General features: G+C 42.7%; 1 protein-coding gene across 5 annotated transcripts in view; it reads right to left on the bottom strand.

Moving 5' to 3' along the window:
* tenm2a (teneurin transmembrane protein 2a) overlaps window positions 1–22489 on the bottom strand; it is a 282137-nt gene that overhangs the window by 25483 nt on the left and 234165 nt on the right. For 4 of the 5 annotated variants that reach the window (XM_028008949.1, XM_028008947.1, XM_028008950.1 and 1 more), the window contains 9 exons: window positions 19535–19740; window positions 17798–17993; window positions 15718–15819; window positions 15051–15245; window positions 12158–12358; window positions 9903–10088; window positions 8838–8864; window positions 1733–1879; window positions 1212–1422 (listed from right to left, as the gene is read on the bottom strand). In XM_028008949.1, coding sequence (XP_027864750.1) covers window positions 1212–1422; window positions 1733–1879; window positions 8838–8864; window positions 9903–10088; window positions 12158–12358; window positions 15051–15245; window positions 15718–15819; window positions 17798–17993; window positions 19535–19740 — 1471 coding nt within the window. The remainder of the gene's footprint in view (window positions 1–1211; window positions 1423–1732; window positions 1880–8837; window positions 8865–9902; window positions 10089–12157; window positions 12359–15050; window positions 15246–15717; window positions 15820–17797; window positions 17994–19534; window positions 19741–22489) is intronic. The other variant, XM_028008948.1, reaches the window with a different exon arrangement.

Here is a 22489-nt window from a genome sequence, read left to right as displayed (position 1 = left end):
CTTGATCTCGCTGATGAAAAGTCTTTTCATCCAAATAATTAATGCTGACAATAAAGAAAAAAGAAATGTCTAAATAACGCGATGCTCGCCATAGCTGTGGGCAGTTATGCGGCGCCTTGTACAAACGACCCACAAGCTCTAATGGGTCTTATTAGGATTTTTACATAGCAGGAGAAAAAAAAGTGGATAATTAATAGTCCACTTTTGGTGACTTCAGCTGCGATTTGTTGCGCCTGGTTTAATAACAACATACTTTTCAGATATTTATTTTCAAAAAAAGCTATGTATTCACAATGTGTGGAATTTCTGTTTCATTAAATAAAATCCCTCAAATATACATTAGAGTTTATGGTTGTAAGGTGACAAAATGCTAATTAGTTCACATGGCATGGATATTTCTGCGAGACACTATATAGAGTGTCAGTATATAATATATTATATAACTCGTATATATGTAACTTGTGATAAATTAAGTTTGATTTTCCAAATTTGTGGAACATAGCAACCTCGAAAATGTGCTTTTTACTGGGCCTGTCGTGATAAGCAATAAATCGATTAATTGCACAATAAGTTTATAAACACAATAATTTCCATTTGCATGATTTAACATTTTTCTCTTTCTGCCAAAACCTGGAAGACAAAAGTCTTCAGTCTTCAGTCTGGTGCTTTGGTCTCAACTAATAATTATTATTATAATTTTTTTTTTTTTGGAAGGACAATTTGGTTTTCAGAGACTTCTTGACTTACTTTACTTTGTTATTTTGTTTATTTATGTGTTTATTTATTTAGGATATTCCAAATGTGTTTTGGTTTTTCCGGTGTTAAACGTTCAATAGAATCTAAGGTTCATTGATCTTTGAGGACGTGTTTTTACATTACTATGCCGTTACCATTGCATTGCTTGAAAATGGTCTCAAAACAACAATTATATTGTTGATTGCAATAACTTGAGACAATTTATCGATCAGCTAAATTTGTTATCGTGACAGTTCTACTTTTTACATACTTGGTTTTTAAGCTGATCACTTTCTTTTGGTGAAGAAAAGAAAGTAGAAATAGCATAAAATATTTTTATCCCCTATTTTTAGCATGAAAATAGGGGATTTTTATACTAATAAAAATCCCCTATTTTCATTAGCATGAAGCAAAAAATATTTCCTTTCTGCCACTTATTGGGGTTAAACATATTTCGCTTGGGCTCCCTGCCGTACCTGGAGTTGAACGGGTTTTCCCCGGGGATGATGTGGGTGCTGTCCCGTCCCACCAGCATCTTGACGCGGTCGTAGAAAGATCTAACTCGAGGCTGGGACATGGGGTTCTGCTGGATGACCAACAGGGGGTCCCGGGAGCCCCGACACAGGGGGCTGTTCTGACAGGGACTCTGGATGCAGCAGTCTGGATCCATGCAGTCCGTCAGTCCGTCTGAAAGAGGGGCAGAGGGAGCCGTGAGGTCGGCAAAGAGCATTAAGCTTTCATGAATCCTTCGTTAAATATTCTTGTAATCTAACGCTGGTCTCTCTGCAAAAAAAAAAAAAAAGTTTACGTTTGTCGTCCCTAGAGACGACGCCTCTCCTGAGATCTCTATCTTTGACCCATTTCTTTTGTCATTTATTTATTTTCTCTCTATCATCCATTCTTTTTCTCGATATCTTTATTTATTTATTTTCCTTCTTGTAGGGGCACTTACGAACCGCTTCACCGCAAAATTTTCTACCGCCGCTCTTTAATTCACCTCCTTCGTTGTCCTTGTTGTCAGCGCAGGAGGTTTCCATGGCAACGCTGCATCCGGGGCCCCTCCAGCCTGTCTGGCACTCGCAGTGCCAGCTCTGCTGACCCATGGTGCACTGGCCGTTCCCGTTACACAAGTTGGGACAGCCGTCTGGGTGAAGACGACAGGAGGAACGAGGGGTTGAGGGGGGGAGAGGTAGGAGAAGAGAGAGAGAGAGAGACAACAGAAGGATACTTGTTTCATAATTAACGACACACGGATGAACAACCGTCGAGATGCCGGCTGGTTAGGAATCCGTTTAAGTCAGCGGGTCAGGCTTTTACATTTTTTTTTTTAACTTACGTCTTTCGTTGCGGCTCTAAACCGAAAGGAACGGCTGCTAATGTCCGTCCGTGTGCGGACCGAGGTGGATAGATGACTTTATTCGCTTACTGGATGGCACCCCACCCGATCATCACTCTCCTCCCTCTATTTATGATTCAGTGTGGGTAATGGGATTCTGATGGCCTGAGAGTAATGCTTTCTCATGAGAGAATGAGATTATGTTTGACGATGTGTGTGTGTGTTTGTGCGTGTCTGAGAGTTGGGGTGCATGTGTGTGTGTGCAGTCTATGAACTAATAAACCTTTACTTAAGCTTATGCAAAAGAACCCCCTCCATCCCCTCCGCCCCCACCGCAGAATCAGAGGCCCGAGAGCCAAGCAAGTCTGGAACCAGCAAGGCGAGAGCTCTCCAAACTCAACAGTGACTTTGAGGCAAATAAAGAAGGCAATTACAGAGGACAGTAATATCTTCCTCATAGTCACACTATCTGCTATGCTCTGGTTTTAATAGAGGACAAATATGGAAATTATATTTCATCACAAGACACTTTATTAGAAGAAGAAATGATACCAAAAGCATGGGCTTAATCTTCTTTTTTTTTTTTTTTCCTTTTTAGTTCCTGCTCAACTTGGTTAAGCATAAAGACTGAAATCAGGTGAAGCACCACTCTGGATGTAACGTATTAGAATGCTATTAAAACACAAATCAGAAGTGTAGCTGGGGAAACTTTGTAGATTTAATCAATGGTACGTTGGGGACCGTTTGTTTTACCCTCTGCAGTAACTCCTTTGACTTCTGTTACTCTCTGCAGGCAAACCAGAAGAAAACATCACGAGATGTTAACTCAGTGTCCTGCATGTAATCGGTCTTGTTTGTGCTATATCGGGCGGGGTTGTGTTGAGCAGCTTTAAATAGTCGGCAAGCAGAATCGAGAACAACGCCGCCTTTGATTTACCGCAGCAGTTACAAGATGGAGAGCCAATGGGATTTGCTCAGTCACAATTACTGTAAAACAAAATCCAAACTACGCAAAAATGCTTAAAAGATCATTTACTCAACAGATCAATGAAGCTTCGAGGTTGAATTATTTTAAATCAAATGTCAAACTCGATGTCCGGCCTGCCATCGCATTTCATGTGACCCTCTAAACTCCAGAGAGACGCATAAATAAAACCTTTAAGGTAACAGTTGTGTGTATAGATGTTATTTTATCAGATCAAAGAAGCTTTTCAAAATTCAAATTGAGAAATACTGTATTGATCACAAAGGGAAATTATGTAAGTCATCTTTATATTGCCAAATTACATCAATCAATTTTTTAGTTCACATAAATTCACGCAAATCAACTGATCCCTGCACCTTTTTGATCTAATGCGTAATTGAGTTTAATGCAAATTGTTTCTAAATTAGCTCAACAAATCAGTGATTTGATAAAAAAAAAACAATAAAAAAAAACCATGAAATCCTGAACAGACTCATCAGTCTGAGAAGATGTTAAACATTATTTAACTTTAAGAAGTACTTATCAATTCACTTTAATACTTTAATGTAATTTAACATTTAATAATAACAAAATCTAATATTTTAATATTAGATTTAATATTATTAATAGAAACCCATTAAGCTATTTTGACAGCTTAACGGGTTTCTATCAGTTTGTTCTGACACAACCGGCCCTTTGTGCACCTTCGCGATGTTGATATATCCCAGAAAGAAAAGAAGTTTGACTTTCTTGTTTTAAATGAACATTTTCTATCTTAGAGCTCTGTTAGTACAAATCTGTTTGCTTGATACCAAAATAATAATACCACTAATAATCCCCGAGATTATTTAGGACTTGTCTACCGGAGTTAAAATAATGCCTAAAAAGCAGTCTGCAGAAGCGGCACTTCAAAAACCAAGCAATCCTTTTAAAACAAACTTGCTGTTCTTCACCTTGAGCACTTTTATGGCTTTGGCAAGTCTCTTTCTCCCTGTTTTTAGTCTATATGCTAATCTAAGCAGCCTAACTGCTGGCTCCAACTTGATGCAGACAGATATGAGATTGCATCAATGTTTCTGTCGAACTCGTGGCAGCGTATCAGCTAAAGCATATCCCCAAATGTTAATTTAGTCAGTCAAGATTAGTCATGTATTAATTTCACTTGGCTATGTCCGTAGAGGACCTGCTAAATGACGTGAAATAAATACTCGGAGCTATGAAAGCCCAACAGGAAAGTGTTTAAGTTCGGTTTAATAATTTGACTGCAGGCCCAGACAGCGACAGACAGAATTTTTTTTTTTTTTTAAATAAAAGAAAGCTTTCAATACTTGCTTGGCCTGTCTAAATCAAACATTTTTACCACTGCGCATTTCCCTCATTAGAATTTTTCAAGGACAGATGTGACACAATGTCAATGTTTTATTTTTTCTTCCCCCCTTAAAAAAAATAATAGAGCCCTAAACAAACTTGTCATAGTGATTTCCTCACCAATAAATGAAGGAACGGGACGCAGCACTCCAAAGTCCACCCATGGGAGATGAAGTGCACAGACAAGGTTGACTGATAAAACAATACACACATGCACAAAACGCACTCAACTCACACACACACACACACACACCTGGGAGATATGACCCGGCATTTCTCACTCTGTGGCGTCGCGCCCGCCACCGAGCGAGGACGGACAAAATAACCCAGTGAGAGATTATGAATATGAAATGCTTTTTACCGAGTCCTGCTCAGTAGATTAATGAACATATTTTCACTCAAGTTGCGCTGCAGGATTTTGCCCTCCGACAAATCGCTGCATCAATAAAGCCATGCATTATGAATACAAATAGCGCAATCTAAACCAAGGCAGCGGCTAAATTAACAGGAGTTTCATCCCGATTGGCGCTTTATCACGTCTCAAACCGGCCGGGGCGGCTGATGGGGGAGGCGAGTGGGCGGGGGAAAGTCAAGAGAAAAGGGGCTTCGACAATAACTGCCATCTTGTTTTGTGGGGTGGGAAGGCCCGGAGCGGCGGAAGCGGAGCGGCTCCAGCCGGGGTTTCAGCTCAAAAAGAGGAATCAAATCAAAGGTTTTATCTTTAATTATTAGCATTCTCGGCATCAGGGGACCGCTCATGATGGTGCATTAACAGTCAGGCTGGAATAGATTGTCCCCGAGTATTGAGCTCAGGGAACAAAGGCAGTTAGCAGTGATTGCCTGTTAAATGGAGTTGCCATTTAAAGCAGCCAAATACTTATGAAGCACCCGGACAGGACAATCCATAGCGGGCATTGATTGGCTTGCCTGGGCAGGCCTCGCATAAGGCTCCTCTCTCTTTAATGTCAGGACCCAGTCAATACTCCCCCCATACTAAGTAGAATAAAGTGGGATTTCAGAAACTATTAAGCCCACCCTCCTCAGTAATGTAGTTGGACTCTGATGAAATCCCCTTAAAAAGGAGAAGAAATTGCCTTGGGTTATGGGTCAGCGCACACACACGAGCACACACACACTTGTTTGGTATGCAGTATCTGTGGGACTGGATGATGGGGTATATAACTGGATAGATATTATGTGAGAATGAAGGGGGTGATTGAGGAAGAGAAAGGCTAGCAGAGAAAAGAGTGAAGGAGAAGAAAGAAACTAAGTCGAGACGTTGTAGTAAAAAGTTGCGGTATCCCCCCCCACAGTCCCTTTGCGCCCAACTCCGTCTGCTCTAAAGGTCACCCAGTAGAAGGTTACTGCTATAAATCCACCGTCGCATCCCATAGACGGGCTGGATAACTTCTAAAACAAACCTCCGCTCATCTACTTCTCCTGTCCTTAATAAGCTACCCTAAGAACCTCAAGAATGTCCCTTTGTGTTTTGTTTCTGTTTTTTTCCCCCTCCGTCGTTCCGTGTCCTGCTCCATCTTTAACCCGGCAATTTACCTTTTTCTCTGAGCTGGCTCTTCATAAAACAATGAGAGCTGTTCCATTAAGTGCAGAGGGTTGAGAGGACACTCTCAACGTTGCTCCAGGGATCCGCGCAACCTGACGGAGGTTCAGCTGCGGGGCTATCTCATAAGCATTCTCGCTGAGAGAGTGTGAGAAAAGTCACTCTGGACTCGCAGTCTTCTCTGTTTGCCTCGATTTCTCGACCTTACGCTGTTGCTCCGAGTATCCCTTTGTGTGATCTGACGGACTACGTAACCTGTAGTTTTTTTTGCTTCGACCTGGCTTGATGAAACAAATCGAAGGGCTGGAATTAACGCCAACGAAGCGAGCCGACACACATGCAAGTGGGGTGAATTTATTAGCCGCTCCACCATGGCTGCTGCCACAAATACTCAAAATGTAAACACACACACACACACACTTAACAGCTCTGCAGTTTTTTTTTTCTGACACCACGTTAACGCCTTGCATCAGTGGCCTATGAAATTTACCAATTACCTCAAAAGTTCGCCACGACTTTGATCGTTTTCTCCTTATGTGTGAAGCACTTGTGTTTACGCGATACAAGGCTGGAATAGCTGAGTGTTTGGTGCTTGGTTTGTTCAGGGTTTCACACTGGACACACAAGTGTGTCTCAATACGTTTGAGTATCATTGAAGAGTTTATTTACATCACTAACTTAATTCAGAATGTAAACCTCATTCATACTTTACAGTTCCACTGTGTATTTCAGCTTATTTTGATCATTATGGCTCATAGCTAAGAATATTCTTTTTAGAAAATTACCTAAGACCTTTAAAGAAAACTTTTTGGCCTACAAAATCACAGGGATTATGGCTGATTTAATAGTTGCCCCAAATAATTGATTCTCTCAGGCAGAACGTGAGAACCAAATATTGTTGCAAAAGAAGTTGGCTACGCACACGGTGCTGTAGCCTAGCTCATTATGGGAAAGTTTTGTGGAAGGAAAGAATGTGCCCATTTAAAAGTTTGAGTTAGATTCATCGGGTATAGGCTGTGCTTCAAGACTCACCATACACAAAAGTAACAAGGACTTGAGCCATAAATGTTCAGTTCCTTGTGTTAAGTCAATCCCAAAGTAGAGACAACATAAGACTTGTCATAGCTTAGCAAAGGAAAGAAAATAACTTAACTGTTGCTCAGTGGTCTAAAGCAATCTTTTCAGATGGAATTAAACGTTGCAGAGTGGGGAAGCACCGAATTTGAGCTGCTCGAGGTCCAATGCGACATCCCCACTGTCGGTAATGATTTGAGGAGCCAAGTTATCTGCTGGTGTTGATTGGTCCAATAGTAGAAGGACCAACACAAGTCAGTGCAGCCACCTGCCAGAGTCTTTTAGAGTACTTCATGCTTCCCATGGCTGACACGCTTTACTGAGAGAAGGACTTCACACCTTCCACCTGGTTTGATCACCATGTTTTCACCCTACATGCCAAAAACAACAATATGTTCAGTTCAGAGACGATGAACCAAAAAATTGAGAAACAGCAGACCCAACAATGCAGACAAGCTCAAGGCCTGAGCTTGTTTAGAGCTGATAGCCTTAATGCTCGTTGATTGTGGGGCCTTGATTTTCCAAATGAAATGCAAATTTCGCTTTTATCTGAAAAGAGAACTTTGGATCACTGAGTTCAATCCCTTTTACTCTTTAGCCCCCGGTAAGATGTTTCTGAACATCTGGTTCAGACGTGGCTTGACATAAGGAATGCTTCAGTGGCACCAGATGTTCTAGAGACTTCTGCATGTGCTCTTGAATCAGAAGCAAGTATGATAGAAGCAGCATTCAGCTTCTAGGCACATTAAATCTGTAACAAACTTCAGCAAAACTTAAATTAAGACTAAAAACTCACCTGTTTAGAGTTACTTTTGAACCAAGATAAATGGAACATTTGACGTGTATTGATGATTCTAATGATGACACGTGTATAGATCATAATCTGATATGATATATGTTATATGTTGTGTTTATGATGGGTTTTTACAATATAAAGCACTTTGAAATGCTATATTGCTGATGTATGCTATACAAATAAACTTGATAGATTGACTGATTCGATTACTACAACTGCAGTCCAGATGTTTGAATCTCCCACAAACTCTTTAGTGGGTTTTAATTACCTATCCCTATTGCATGTTCAAACTTTTTCTTTCCATTTAGCTTCCAATTGGATTCGGCACCATGTGAACAGCTGGCTTCCTTAGCAACCACCTTTGGCTTCGTCGCTGTGTAGGTCAGCAGTCTTCCCAGTGATTGTTGAGGCCATAAAACAACATTTCCACAAAGTCTTTGTTATTCGTCTCATATAATTTCCACAGAAGCTGAATTTTTGAGGTTTTTTTATTAGCTATGAGCCATAACTATCAAGTTGAAATGAAACGAACACTAAAACTATATCACCCTGCGTGTAATGAATCCATACAACATCTGAGGTTCACGTTTTGAATTGAATTACTGAAATGAATTGGCTTCTTAACGACACCCCAACGTAATGAGATGCACCCGTACCGGGGGGTGGACACACGCCCCACACACATGCACAACCACACACCCACGGCACAGGCCCCCCTCGGCACTTTTGGGACCACCACACCAGGGCTCTACGGTCACCCCACGACACACGAAGGGCTCAATGACAGCTTGGACCCTGCTGCAGTGCACTGCGAGAAAACAAAAGAGGGGTGGGAGAGGGGTAGTGCACCGCACGGAGGGGAGTCGTCATTGAGGCAGGCACCTCTGGTCTACCACGGACAGATAAGCACCACAGAGTCTACGGAGCCAAGCCAGGCCAATGCAGCAGCTAGCTTCTACCACCACAGGCTAAGAAACAGAAACACCAGAGTCAGATACGGTACCTGCTTTGTCAACCATGCTCCCATGGTCTGCAGTGGGAGAAAACGTGCAGAAGGTAAATGTCGAGAGGGAGAGTATGTTGTCTTTCTATTATTATTATTTTTTTTTTGCTTTTAATTTTAAAATAAATGCAAGCAACATCATGCAGAGCTGAAATACAGAACAGGCAGGCTGCGATAAGTTAACACTGAGGATGTCTGGTGCTGGTGAAAGTGTGCTTTTTGCGCTCAAGCTGAGGCCTGACAACTCTTTCATCTCAGGCTGATGCTGCAGTCAAAGCTGCCCTACTTTCTGATAGGGGGGTGGGATGGAAACGGGGAGATCATAAACCGCTATTCCCCCGTGCATATGTATGTGCTGGGGCGTGCGTGCGTGCGTGTATGTAGGTGTGTGTTTTGGTGTTTGTTTGGCGGGCTGCAATCACAGCGCCTCTGGTGACAGGGGAAAGGAGACTTTGTGTCTCGGAGTACTGTGGAGGAATCAAAGGGATCTGACAGTCATCCATCCAAAGTGACATTGATGTCAATATGAGACAGTGATTGACTGACAAAAAAAAACACACACACACACACACACACCCTACGATGACTCTGCACACACACGTACCCACGCGGAGAATCTGAGAGTTATTTTTTGATCACAGTATGTTGCAGAGTTTTGCCTTTCATAACACAACTTTGGTTTTTCAAAGGCCATAGAAGAACTAAAACTCCTGGGTGTGCAGTTGAGAGGCAGACTATAAACAACTAAACCCTGCTCTTTTGTAATCCTCCCACCCTCACTCCTCAGAAGTTTATTCCTCTCCGCTTCGTTTCACCCGCCCCTCTCTACATCAGCCTTCTCCTTGAATTCCCTGTAGCTTTTGCTTGCGCCTCCACCTCTCATTTCCAAATCCCTCTAACAAAATGGAAGGAAAGAAAAAAATAATAAGGAAGCTGCCACTTCAGTCTGACTGGATGTTTTCTGTGTTCACCCACGGTGTTGGAACAGACCAAAACAACCCCCCCAAAAAACAAAACAAAAACGAACACACACTCTTGGGGTGAGGAGGTACAGGAAACACCTACCGATGGTGCAGTGCTCTCCGTTCCAGCCCTGGTGGCACTGGCACTTGCCATCCTTGCAGGTCCCGTGTTTGATGCACAGCGGGTTGCAGACGCGTTGGTCGCAGCCGGCCCCGGTCCAGCCTTCCTCGCAGCGACACGCCCCGCCCATGCACACGCCGTGGGTCCCGCAGTCGACTGAGCAAACCTCTGGAAGCGGATGAGACAAATTTGGGTCGCACACGCACAACTTTTCAGGTTGCATTTTGTGCATTACGATGTTTTTTTTTTTATTTTGATCATGAGTCTTTTCGGCTACCCAGAACAGAGCTGGAATTGACGCCCTATGAGACAGCGGTCACCGAAACCAAATTCATTTCTCCTTTCTTCTGTTTTTCAATGAACATAGGGGGGTAAAAAAAAGAACCCTAAAATGATCTCAAAAAGAGTCAAAAATAAGCCAAGTTAGCTGCTGATTAAATCTCCCGTCCCGCACCTTTAATCAAAATGGGCGATAATATCTTTAAGATAACGTTTTATGTTCCAAGCCTCTTGTCTGCGATGTCGCAGGCAGCGGCGGTGCGTGCGGTGAGATGTGACGATTCCGTCTGTGTGCTCGGGACCCCCCCGGTGAGCAGACGTTTTGATACACGTCTGCGGAGGAGTCCCGCGGTGGCAGACGCTGCTGTCTGTGTTAAAGTTAAGCAGTGCCACTCACGACGAACGTCGGGGAGCTCTGTTTGTGAGAAGCGAGCGGCGTTCTCACGCTGCCGCCGAGGAGCAGGCAGCAGCATCTGTTTCAGTGGAAGCTTTTACCGCTGGCTTTACTGAGAGAGAAATGTGGCTGCTTTCCCAAAAAAAAAAAAAGTACAGTGCCTTTATTGTGTGACAAACCAGCAGAAAATAATTAGAAATTTTACATATATAAATCTGAAAAGTGTGGCATGCATTTGTAGTTAACCCGCTGTACTCCATTGCCTTAAATAAAATCCAGCGGTTTATTTACTGCAGTTGTTTGAGGTTTGTCTCTGCTAGTTTTGCGTAAGCTTATCGCTTAAACTGGATCAACATTTCAAATATTTCCATGTATTCTTAAAGGGACAGTGTTATCTACTTGAAGGCTCATAGTGCCATTGCATACCACGATCAAGTAACTGTGCTATAATAATGCTGTGTATGTCAAACCTGACTTTATACAAGCTGGAGATCGCAATTTGACATCTTGAAATTGGGCCTCTGTCTCTTTAAGAAGCACCTGAGCTCAGCTCAGTTCCACCAGGTGTTTGCTAATCGCTGCTGCTGCTAGTCTGGAGGAGCTGAGTGACAGATTCACAGAGGACGGGTGCTTTGTGAGGTATGTCATCTTTCTATGAAGAATAATATTATAACATAACATAACATTGATTTTACTTAATATGTAATAAAGTAATGGGATTCAATGGGATTTGACTAGGTCATTATAACACAAGTATAAGTGTGGAACGGATTAAATCTAATCAGTTCCACAGCAGCTCAAGCTGTGTGATTTGGGTCAATGTATTGCTGGAGGTTGAACCTCTACTTCAGTCTCAATTCTTTTACAGCTGATGAAGAAAAACATCCCCACAACATGATGCTGCCACCACCATGTTTCACAGTCAGAATATGTTTACTGTGACACATTTACCTACAGGTGGACTCTTTGTAGTAATTAAAAAAGTCCTGGAAACAATTGGTTGCATCTTACTTTGGGTGTTCAGACAAGAAAATAGAGGCGGGGCAGAGATGAATCTCAATTCACAAAGCAAACACGTACTGCACTGGATAAGTCTAAGTCTAAAATCTTCACTTTCCCCACTTTAAAGTAGTGATTTAAAAGTTTTGCACAAGTTAATTTCCTTCCCTACTTTAAGATTTGGAAGGGCACCATATTAATAACACAAACATCCCCCGTCTCCATACTGTTACTGTCAGTGAAACAAAAAAAAAAAAACTTCCCACATTGTGTTCCAACATGCTCCAACTTGGCTTGATCGTTGTAACAGTTGCTGATTTCTATTTCGCAGCATGTTTTAATTTCAGTGGACTGCATCCAAGCCCAATTTGAAAACCAGAACAGCATGGTATAAAATGACTAATAGTCAAGTACCCTGGGAGCGGGGAAAAAAAAAAAAAAAAAAAAAAAATTCGAGACGTCGGGACTGAGTAGGCGGTTTCCTAAAAACCCTGACCCCTCAGTCTTCGCTTGGAGCGCCAGTCTCTTTCAGCCGTTCGGCGCTGCTGCGGCGGCTCCTACTCACCCATGGAGCAGTCGGGCCCCATCCAGTTGGGGTCGCAGCTACACAAGCCGGTGTCTGGGATGAAGGCGCCGTGGCCGTGGCACTGGTCCGGGCACTGTGCCCTGGGCAGTTCGCAGTGGAGCCCTCCCCACCCCGGCTTGCAGTGGCACTCTCCGTTCACGCAGATGCCGTTGTTGGAACACGTCGGGTCCAGGCAATCCACTGCATTAAAATGCCAAAAAGATACGACGGCGTTGGAAAAGGGAAGAAAAAAAGGGAACAAACAGATGAAGGGAAACTGAGACAAGCTGCGAAATCGCACACCAGGGCAGATAGTAAAATGAGTTATCAAAGAAAAGGCTTGAACAAGGCGAGAATTTAATTGGTTAGGCACAGAAGAGGATTATAAAAATGAAGGAAAACATCAGCAGATGTTTTAATAAAGCAATTAAGGCGCACAGTAAAGAACAGCTAAAAGTATAATGGGAGCACGGGAGGGAAAATCTTATTCTGTGGAAAAAAACCCCTGACATTACTCAGACAGAGGGGATGCATTTCTGACTGTATGCGGGTGTGTGTGTGTGTGTGTGGCAGTACACAGGGGAAAATGTGACACTGTCAGTCTGCCAGGTTGACGGGCAGCTGTGAGTTTGAGCAGTGAGTGAAAACCAATTTGACAAATTACCTCCTCTCGGCACAGCGCCCACCCACCCCTCTCCGGGCCGGCTGTCATTGCTCTGTCCCGGTCACACTTTTTCTTTTTCTATTTCTCTCCCCTCCTTGTCTTGTTGTGTGTGACACCAACCCGCCCCCCACTGTCTTTCTCCCTCTCTCCTCTCACCTCAGGCATAGCTGACCCGGCTGCACCCTTTTTTTTCTCTTTGTACACAAATTAATAAAAACACAAGCCCGCACATAACCTCCGGCCTCTCCATTTCTGTTTGCCCGGCAGAAACGGCGGATCACACTTATCGATTTTCATGTCGCCGGCACTTCAGGTAAATTGTTTGAGGGACTCTGCCGTGATGAATATCAGATATGAGAGGAGTGGAGTGGGGGGGGCAGGGGAGGCTGGATGGATGAAGAAGACGCTGCAAAGTCGCTGACCTTGTTCTCGGGCCCTCTAAGGTTTCTTTTGACTCCTTTTGTCATTTGACTTGCTTCCTCTTTTCTTCATCTTCAGCCTCAAAAACTCACTTTTTTCTCTCACTTCTTAGATATTCACCTTTCGCCGCCCCGACTCGCCTTTCTCATCCCTCTCCTTTGCCTCCGATGATGGAGAATGTGCCATGCAGATCCATCTTAACAAGGATCAATAGAAGCGAATTCAGCTCTTAATAAAACCTCTGATGTGTTCAGCTGCAGTGTGATACTTCATCTTTACGTATAGCGGGAACGAACACTTGCTCAGCACAAGATTATGCTGTAATTTGCAGACTATCTTTAGTTAGAAGGGGTCACTGGTTGAACTTGAAGTTAGCAGGAAGGCTTTTCTGCTCACTTTAGATGCAGATAACACATCGTGATCAGTTGCTCTCGTTTTTTGTGTTGTTGTAGATTGTTGCTCAGACGTTAATTTGCAACGTTGCTGCTTCAGAGTCTGTCAAAAATGTGTTATTTGCTAATGCTTTGCTAGTAACACCTGATTCGCTCAGTGGTTATGATGTCATCAACGCAAACCCGACCAAAGCATTGGGTCCTTCGAAGGTCGATGTAGGTCGGGTCCTTTGTAGAGCGGCTATGAAAGTAGTTGATCTGGCCTTCTGATTAATTGCCCTGCTTATATTTCCTGTCACCTAGCAACCGTAACAAATGCTGGTAAAAATGGAGCTCGAAATCTTGCTGAATTTCTTTTATTACTTCTTGAAGTCTTTTTAATTAAATAAATAATTGCAATAATTAAATTAAGTTTTTACAACGTTATGCTAAAAAACATGTCTTTGCAGATGACAAAAGCCTAACAGCACAATTTCTTAAGCTCTTAATTTGCAGATTTGAATGCACTTGTACTTAAATCTAAAGTCCCGTTCTGCTTGGGACAGGAAAGTCTTCAAATAGGTTTTAATAACTCAAATTTAAGACTTTTAAAGACCATTATTGATGAAATTTAAGAACTTCATCAGGAAATTACCAGCAGAAAATCAGATAGTTTGCAAAGCAACCTGGACCCCCATGCTAAGGTTTTTGCACAGAATGCTAGTAGCCTCATATGGTTTGGCAACAGAAGTGAACCGATGGCAAAGACTAATGTCATTCAATCACCTGGTGTTAAATTTGTACTTACCACATCTTTGATAGACGCAAAAGAACTTGCTAGCTAGCTAGCAAGGCCATATTAGCGGCTTGTTACCAGTAGCCTCAACAGTCTCGAGAAGATGTTTGCACGTGACTCAAACTTTTGCCTGAGAAAAATGTTCCCAAGGTAAAAAATAAAAAACTGCATAAAGCATGAGACTAAATAGTCGTGCCGCCATAAAATTTAAGACCCGTGACTGTCGTATTTGAGATTCATTTACATTTCAAAGAAATGAATCTAAGACCTTTGAAGGCCTCAATTTTAGATGCATGAGTTCACAACACTTTTAAGGATGAGCGGACACCTTGTCCAAAGACGCGCCAGATCCTTCCTTCAAATGGGTGGTGAAAGAAGGATAAATTGTTGGGCCGCATTTTGGTGGGTCCTTCGAATTTGTTCTCAGCATCGCTGTTGTGTCATCAGCCTTCAAATGAAGCCTTCGAGGGATGCAGACTCTAAATCTGGACACAGCCTTTATCAGTTTTCTTAGGGACCTATTATTTGTGACATACTGCTGCGAGACATATTTTCATTTTCAAAGATCTTTGAAATAACCCAAGTTCCTTTCAAACGTTCAAACAGATTATGCACATTAGAAGACAAAGTGCCCACCCTCACCCTCTGCACAGTTCGGCCCCTTGTAGCCGATGGAGCACACGCAGTTTCCATCGGTGCAGGTGCCGTGGCCGCTGCAAAGAGGGTCTATGCATTGCGTGACGGGGATGTCACACTCGGGTCCCTTCCAACCACTGTAACACACACAGGAACCCTTGTCGTATTGGCCGTTGCCGCTGCACAGCACCGGGCAAGCAGCTGGAGGAGAAGAAGAGAAAATGAAGAAGAAGGAGGAGGAGAAGAGAAAGAAGGAGGAGGAGGAAAGATTAAATCATGCATATGAGGAAAGAAAGAGACAATTAGCAAGCCTTTTTGTTGTTGCTGCTGGTTTGCGGGGCAAATCCACACTCAAGCACACAGGAGCGTGAATAGAGTGGTTAAAGGGGGCGGAGAGCGCCAATGACATAAAGAGTAATTACAAGTAGAGGTAACTAAACTATTCATCAGAGCTGTCTATCCCAGGTAAGCGCAGAGCCGGGGAGTCGTTAGCTCGGGGAGCTGCCATTCGTCATCAGTCATCTTGTCTGAGCTTCACCTAAGGCCATGCGCCATGTTGCTGCTCTTAATCCTCTTTCGGCTCTCGCACGGAGACCGAGGATGTGTCTTCACATCTAATTAGGCGGCGGAAATGACAAGATCTTCCCTGACGGGATTTGTACACAACTAATACCTTTGGAGCAGTCCATGCCGTGGAATCCGGGGAAGCAGTGGCACACGCCCGAGTTGCACTCTCCGTTGCCATGGCAATTGCGCGGGCACTCTTGCACCGAATCTGTGAGGAAGACGAAGTGAGACAGAGAGAAAGAGGGGAGGGTTCAGAGAGTTCGATGCCAAGCATCAAAGCATTTCATTAAATCATTGGCACCGTTCATTCTTCAGCGCACTACGAAACTGAAGGCGCGCCAAGTCACCATGTTGCACAGACATCAAACGCAAACACACTCCTCCAGGATTCCCCGCGTTGCCTTCCCCCCCTCTCTCTGTTTCTCGTCGGACTGTATGGCGAGAATACACTTCGAATCATTTTCTAAAGACGACCTCCATGAACCCTTCGCCTCGGCTCCACAGGCTGCGTCAGAAAAAAAATAACATAAAAAAATTTAATCCAGCCAAGTTTCACCAGGAACTACTTTCACAACTCTCGAACTTCCCTTTGATTGTGAGAAGACCGACCCAGACGGGCTGGAAGGTCAGATGCGTCTTGATTCGCTCGTCCAATCGAGGACGCTAAGAAGTTTCTCCCAAAAGATTCTTTTTCGGAAAGTGTTTGGAACCGAGTTGGAGGAGGCAAAAATCATTTCTCGTCACTTAACTGCTCGTCCCTGGCCACTGTCCACTGACATAAATTTGGTTAATTTCAGACTTATTATATGAATTTGTAAGGACTCTACTTCCTCACTTGGAGACGAATGCATTGGAGCGTCAGTTTGGTGTGCTTCCCAGGGGAAGTTCTTGTGGTGAAAATGCTTCCTACATGCAATTTCTTTTTCTCTAACTTGCAACAAGAGGAACAAAAAAAAAGTGGTTTGCTTTCTCGCCATTCCGGCTTTGCCTTTCTTACTGCGTTTATGCCTGACTCCTGTCTGGATTTGGTTCATTGATGCTTCGTCCAGGTTTGGCCATTTGGCACTGACGGGCAGAGTCAGCCGGACTCGGAAGCCGCGGTGTGTCACACACGACTCCAGCTGCTCTCCACCGCCTTTTAGTGCCTCTTAACCCACTTACGGGAGGAGAACCGTTTTGGTGGGAAGTCGCAGAGTCGATGGTAATCACGAAGAGGGTGTTTTGGACTTTCATCCGTCTCTTCTTCCTCTCCATTTTTTCCAGTTCGCACTCCTCCAACAAATATGAGTACTCAGCCCTTCCACGCTTCCCCTCCTCTGTGTCCCAAACCTTTTTTGCCCCCCTAAATGTGAACCCCTTGTCTTCCTCTTACTCTAATGCCACCCTCTCCTTCACGCCACTCCAAAGCCCCTCCTCCCTCCTCTCCTTCAATCCACTTCACTGCATTCAGGTTTCTCCCCCTGCCATTATGTCTCCCCCCGCCCACCTCCCATTCTTACTACTTGCTCTAATTCCGTCCCTGCCACCTCTCCATCTCTTCATCTTTCCACTACACTCCTGCAGCAGAGAGCACTCTCTCTCTCCTTTATATTGACAGTGAAGGATTCTTTCAGTCTATCCGCCCCCCTTGTTCTCACACTCATGGCTCCCTACACATATGAAATCATTTTGGAAGCTCTGAAACCAAATTCGTTCACTTTGCACAGTTTCATATTCTCTTTTCACATCGTACCGGCTGATCGGACGATACGGCTCATCACAGGCAAGCCTAATAGCGAACGAGGCGATTAATATCTTATATCTAAACACCTGTGGGTGTCCTTATTTTTTCTGAATGCATATGTTGGTTAGAGTATGTTTTCTTGGCAAAAAAAAAAGGGAAAGAAAAATCTCTCCAACTCACTAAGTGGTCCATCCTACGTAGTAATGCTACTGTAGGTCTATAGCTTTGGCAGTATTTTGCAACATGCTGCTGCTGGTGAGTGTTTTTTACACACTCGAAATGTGTGAAGTCATTCAGGCATTGCAGTGTCACTGGAATTAAAGCTATCTCCTAAATTGTGACTGTTAGTCACGTTTCAGCTCCCAAACAGCTGCGCTACATTGCGACATTTCCCCACCGCCCTCCCTCCACCTTCTGCCCACAGCAGTAAGACGTCGACTCTCTCTCTCTCTCTTTGTCTCACCCATGACGTTTGTGCTGAAGGAGACCGACTCTCTCTCCCGGCCGTCGTTGTAGAAGGCCAGGTGCCAGGCGCCGGCGTCCAGGTACTGGACAAACACCGCCTCGTTCAGGACCACGGTCTGGATGCTCCTCCTCTCCCGCGGGGACTCCACCACGCTCCACTTCTCCTTCCCGTCGAGGCGCTCCATGTAGTCATACTGCGAAGAGGTTTTTGTTGACGAACGGTTACGTTCAGTTCAAGCGAAATCTGTTTTACGAGCGTTTTTGTTTCTTTTTTTTTTCGTGATTTGACAAAAGGTTATAAGCAGTAAATAACTCATCTGAAGTAGATAACTGTTTTTTGGTGTCTTCGTTTAGCACGAATCCAAATTAGGCGCTCTCAGAGGCTGAAGTCAAACGCTTAGGGGCTTAGAGGGGCTAACACCAAAGCGGACTTCTATTATCCTCAAGCAATTCCAGCGTCAAAGCTGTTTGTTTAAGCGCTATTTTGAGACCTTTTGTCACATTTCTTTAAGCTGTAATTTACATAAAAACCAAGGATTATTTATATAGGAAATGGAAGTTGGAGGTGATGTGCCACTAATGATCTGCCTGCGAGAAACGCGTCCTGAAAGCGGAATATGAAAAGGATTTTCCGTCAGTGAAGCTGTTAGATATAAAAGTGCTCTAACTGGAGACTAATTGATTGATTTTTACATCGCCGTACGTATCTATCAGAGGTTCTCTGACAGGATGCGCTTTATATGTTCCCCTCTCTCAATTTGTGTTTAACATAGGAAGATAATTGGAGACGCACTCCCTCCAGTGACCAATCGATTTGCAAAAATAAAGACAGCTTAAAGCGTTATATATTAGCATTTGCATTTACTGCTATGACGTCAATACACCGGTATTGATTTAGGACGGTAAACTCCTCTTTAGTCAATTAGAGCAGCCTTAAACTTTAGCTGTCAGAACACAACTAATCTGGATTTATACTAACTGAAGAAACTTAAGACACTAACTATTCATTGCAATCATTTTTTATGTTTAAAAACATGCAACATACACTGGCTGTGTTTTGATTTCCCCACCTTTTTGTGTGTTTTAATCCAAGTTATTTAAGGACATCTTCTCCCAAATCCCAATCTGCTCTGTTTGGTCAACTGATTCATCAAAAAAATAAAAAATAAAAAAATAAAAAGCCCTGAGCCACCTGCTCGTTTCATTCGTTACAGTTTAACAGGCCAGCTGCTTGGTGGGCATGATGAAAACGTGTTACATGCTGTAAACATGTAAGCCTAAACTACGTACAAGGGGTTTCGGTTGCGTTAGGAGAAAGGAGAAGACTCGGTACGATGCGGGGCCTTGTTCTCTCTGGAAAACTGTTCTTACTTCAGTGCAATGGACTCAAACTTAAGCTATGTCAGGCAATCAAGCAGTTAACCGAGGGAAATTATCCCTATGCTATAAAATCTATTTAGAAAGGAGCAGCCACTAATTAACAAGAGACAGTTGAAGTTACATTACTGTGAAACCTAATTAAGCGCAAATCTTTTCTCTCAATTATTTAGCTTTCGGAGTTCATAGCTAATGTTTTAAACGGCAAAGGCAACAAAAAATGTTTTTAATGAGCATTTATTTTATTAAACAAGCTCAATACCCTAAGGAGACCCACTGTGAAGTTTCCGTAATGAGTAAAGGAACAGTTGCATCCCCAGAAAGGTGCTCAGGATGAGTTCGATCGAGCGGATCGTACCTGCGCGTGCGATGGGGGCAGGCCCTTGCGAATGTAAACTCCGAAGAGGGCGTCCTTCCCGAGGGAGATGTTGAACTTGAGGAACTGCGGCTGGCTGAGATAGAGGAGGGATCTCCAAAACACTCCTGGGGGGACATCCTGGGTCACCCGCCTGCCCACCTCGATGTTCCCGGTGTCTATGCTGCTGTTTCTGCCTGCCCACGAACCTGGACGGGAGAGAGGACAAAAAAAAAACCGGGGTTGTTTCATCTGTCATGACAAGCGCAATTTAATGGACGGCTGATGTAATATGTGATATCAGAGTTTATGGAAACACCATTCTTTCCCAGAAGAAGATTTGAAGAAAAACTGACCTAAAGCATAGAGTTCCACGTTAGAGACAGAATGTTTTTAGTACTTGAGTAATGGTAATGAAAATGTCCGTTTTATTTATATCTTGAGCCTTTTCAGATTTCGTCACGTTACCTCCACACTGCAAAAACACCAAGTATTTCTGGTCTAGCTTCCAGTACAATTGAAATAAGACAAAACTAACTCACAAATATCTTTTCAGCACAATATAGGAGTTGTTTTAATGCAGTAATTTCTTAATATTGATTAAAAAAAATAACACTAGTTCCACTGGCAAATTCTTTCAGTTATAAAAACTATTTTCCCCACGTTAGAAGTGAAATAATCTGCCAGTGTAACTAGCACTATTTCATCGATATTAAAGAATTATTGACTTCGAACAAGCCCCTATATCTTGCTGAAAAGTTACTTGTAAGTTAGTTTAGTCTTATTTCAAAACTACTGAGATATTTCCACTAGAAACTTGACAAAATTACTCAGTAAGGTTTGGTGCTTAGCTGTGCAAAACCTGCAATGTATTTCAGCGCGATCTCATGTATGGACCAACACACAGTTTCACTTAATTGTTAAGTGAAACTGTGCTAAAATAAACCAATTCATTTTTATTTTTTTTTGTAATTTCTTCACTAAATACAAAAAGTGAAGCGTTTCGAGGTTGTTCAGCTTTTTATGTCGAGAGACTGAAAGTTTTGTAAATTGTTTGTTGGTCTTTGCTCGAGCACCGGTCAGAACGGATGAAGAGATGTCTGTGAAAATCGCATTTCAGGTTTCAAGTCTGAACTTTGACTGGGCCGTTCTAATACATGGCAACGCTTTGACGTAAACAATTCTGTTGTAGCTCTCGGTGCATAATCAGAGTCATGAGGTTCAATTTTGCTCCATTTGTCTTCTCAAGAAAAAAAACAAAAAACTGACCAGCATTCCAGCAGCATGATCTGTGTTGTGTTCACAACATTATATTCAGCATCATCTTGGTTTCTTCTCTTTATGCAGATCTAAAAAGAAGCGGATTCCACACTTTTTACGTATTTGTTTGCAAAAACAAATTTTAGCAAATCAGGCATTATTTTTTCCTTCACTGTTACCCAATACTTTGTGTTGGTCCATCACTTAAATTCTCCACAACGCTGAAGCCTGAGGTTGCAGGATGACAGAATATGAAAAATTCAACATATCACACAAAAACCTTTTATTCTGTCACTTTTGACTCCCCAAGTCTCGTGTAAAAGAAAAACAAGTCAAAATTCCCAGAAATGTTGTAAGCAAACACCGCTTATGCTAGCACGCAAGTAGGATGACAGCTGTAGGAATGTGTTTTACACAAAAACACCAGATATGTTAACTTCCTATATGCTTTCTGTCTTCTGAAGAGTTGTATTGCTCACGTCTTTCATATGAAGCATTAAATCAAATATTATCTGCTGCTTTTCTAACATCCTGCTGCAGCTAGATGTGCCACACGGCTAGTGCTGGTTTGCTTATGAACAGGAACGTTGTTCGTTTTTTTAACTCCTGCGACTTTTGTCCTCTATTGCAGTGTTACTACTGAAAACGTCCCTGCTGTGAAAACACCAGCAAAATAGGAAATTGCTTAAAAGCACACTTGAAATCCTCAACAGTCTCTCTCAACAGGTCACAGGCGGAATGATTCGTAACTGTCCCTCAGCGTCGCAAGACCTCAATATTGTCAAGAATGTAAGGAAAGCCCTTTAACGCATATGAGAGAAGCCTCATAAGCCTTTTGAAGGATGAATGGCAGAAACCTCCCTAAGCAAAACAACTGGAAAACCCTGAAGTTGTTTAAAGCAGCAGAAGTCTCTCAGTACCTACCAGTATTTTGTATCTAAAATAATGAAATAAAACTATTTTTATGCTAATATCTGATTTTATTTTTAGCTTTTTAAAATTGCAGTGTTGTGTGTTACAGACTTCTTCTGTTTTTGATTGATTTATTTTTTTTGACACACTGAAGGGTTTTGAATGAAACCAATTTTTAAATTCATAAAAGATAATTTTGAAGTACTTAAATGATTACAAAGAAAATTTCAAGCCAACAAAAGGAAATCCTCCAAATCATGGATTAACGGTGATCAACCACATACTTTGGCTCAGGTTTACTAGCTAAACCCAGGCGTGTTTAATGAGAAATAAATATACCTCAATAGAACCTTATTGACAACATGAAGTAGGGTGCGGAGCCTCAAACAGCAGCACATCCTGCTCCGATTTAAAGAAATTGAAGAAAAGACGAGAAACGAAGTCCGTCTGGGAAGACTTACAATTTCATCTGTAAGGCTGAGTGACTCCAGAAAACTACACTGACAGCCATTATCCACAAAATGGAGGAAATAGGGTGAACCTTCCCAGGAGCAGTCAAATTATCAAAGAGCACATCAACAACTTCACCAAAGAACCAAGAACAAGATCTATAGCACAGAATGTCTCACTTGCCTCAGGGTCAGTGTTCATGATTCAAGGACAACAAAGACAAAAGAGCATCGTGGTCGGATTCACAGGCCCACAATTCTGTGATATTAAAGACTCAAAACTTCTTATTACAACTCATCAATTGAAAACATTTTTTGCTATTTATTCAAGTTAGCA

This window comes from Xiphophorus couchianus, chromosome 23 (genome assembly GCF_001444195.1).
Source record: "Xiphophorus couchianus chromosome 23, X_couchianus-1.0, whole genome shotgun sequence".
In the NCBI taxonomy this organism is placed as follows: Eukaryota; Metazoa; Chordata; class Actinopteri; order Cyprinodontiformes; family Poeciliidae; genus Xiphophorus; species Xiphophorus couchianus.
The sequence above is the reverse complement of the archived record's forward strand: the minus strand, read 5'-3'. Positions and strand labels throughout refer to the sequence as shown.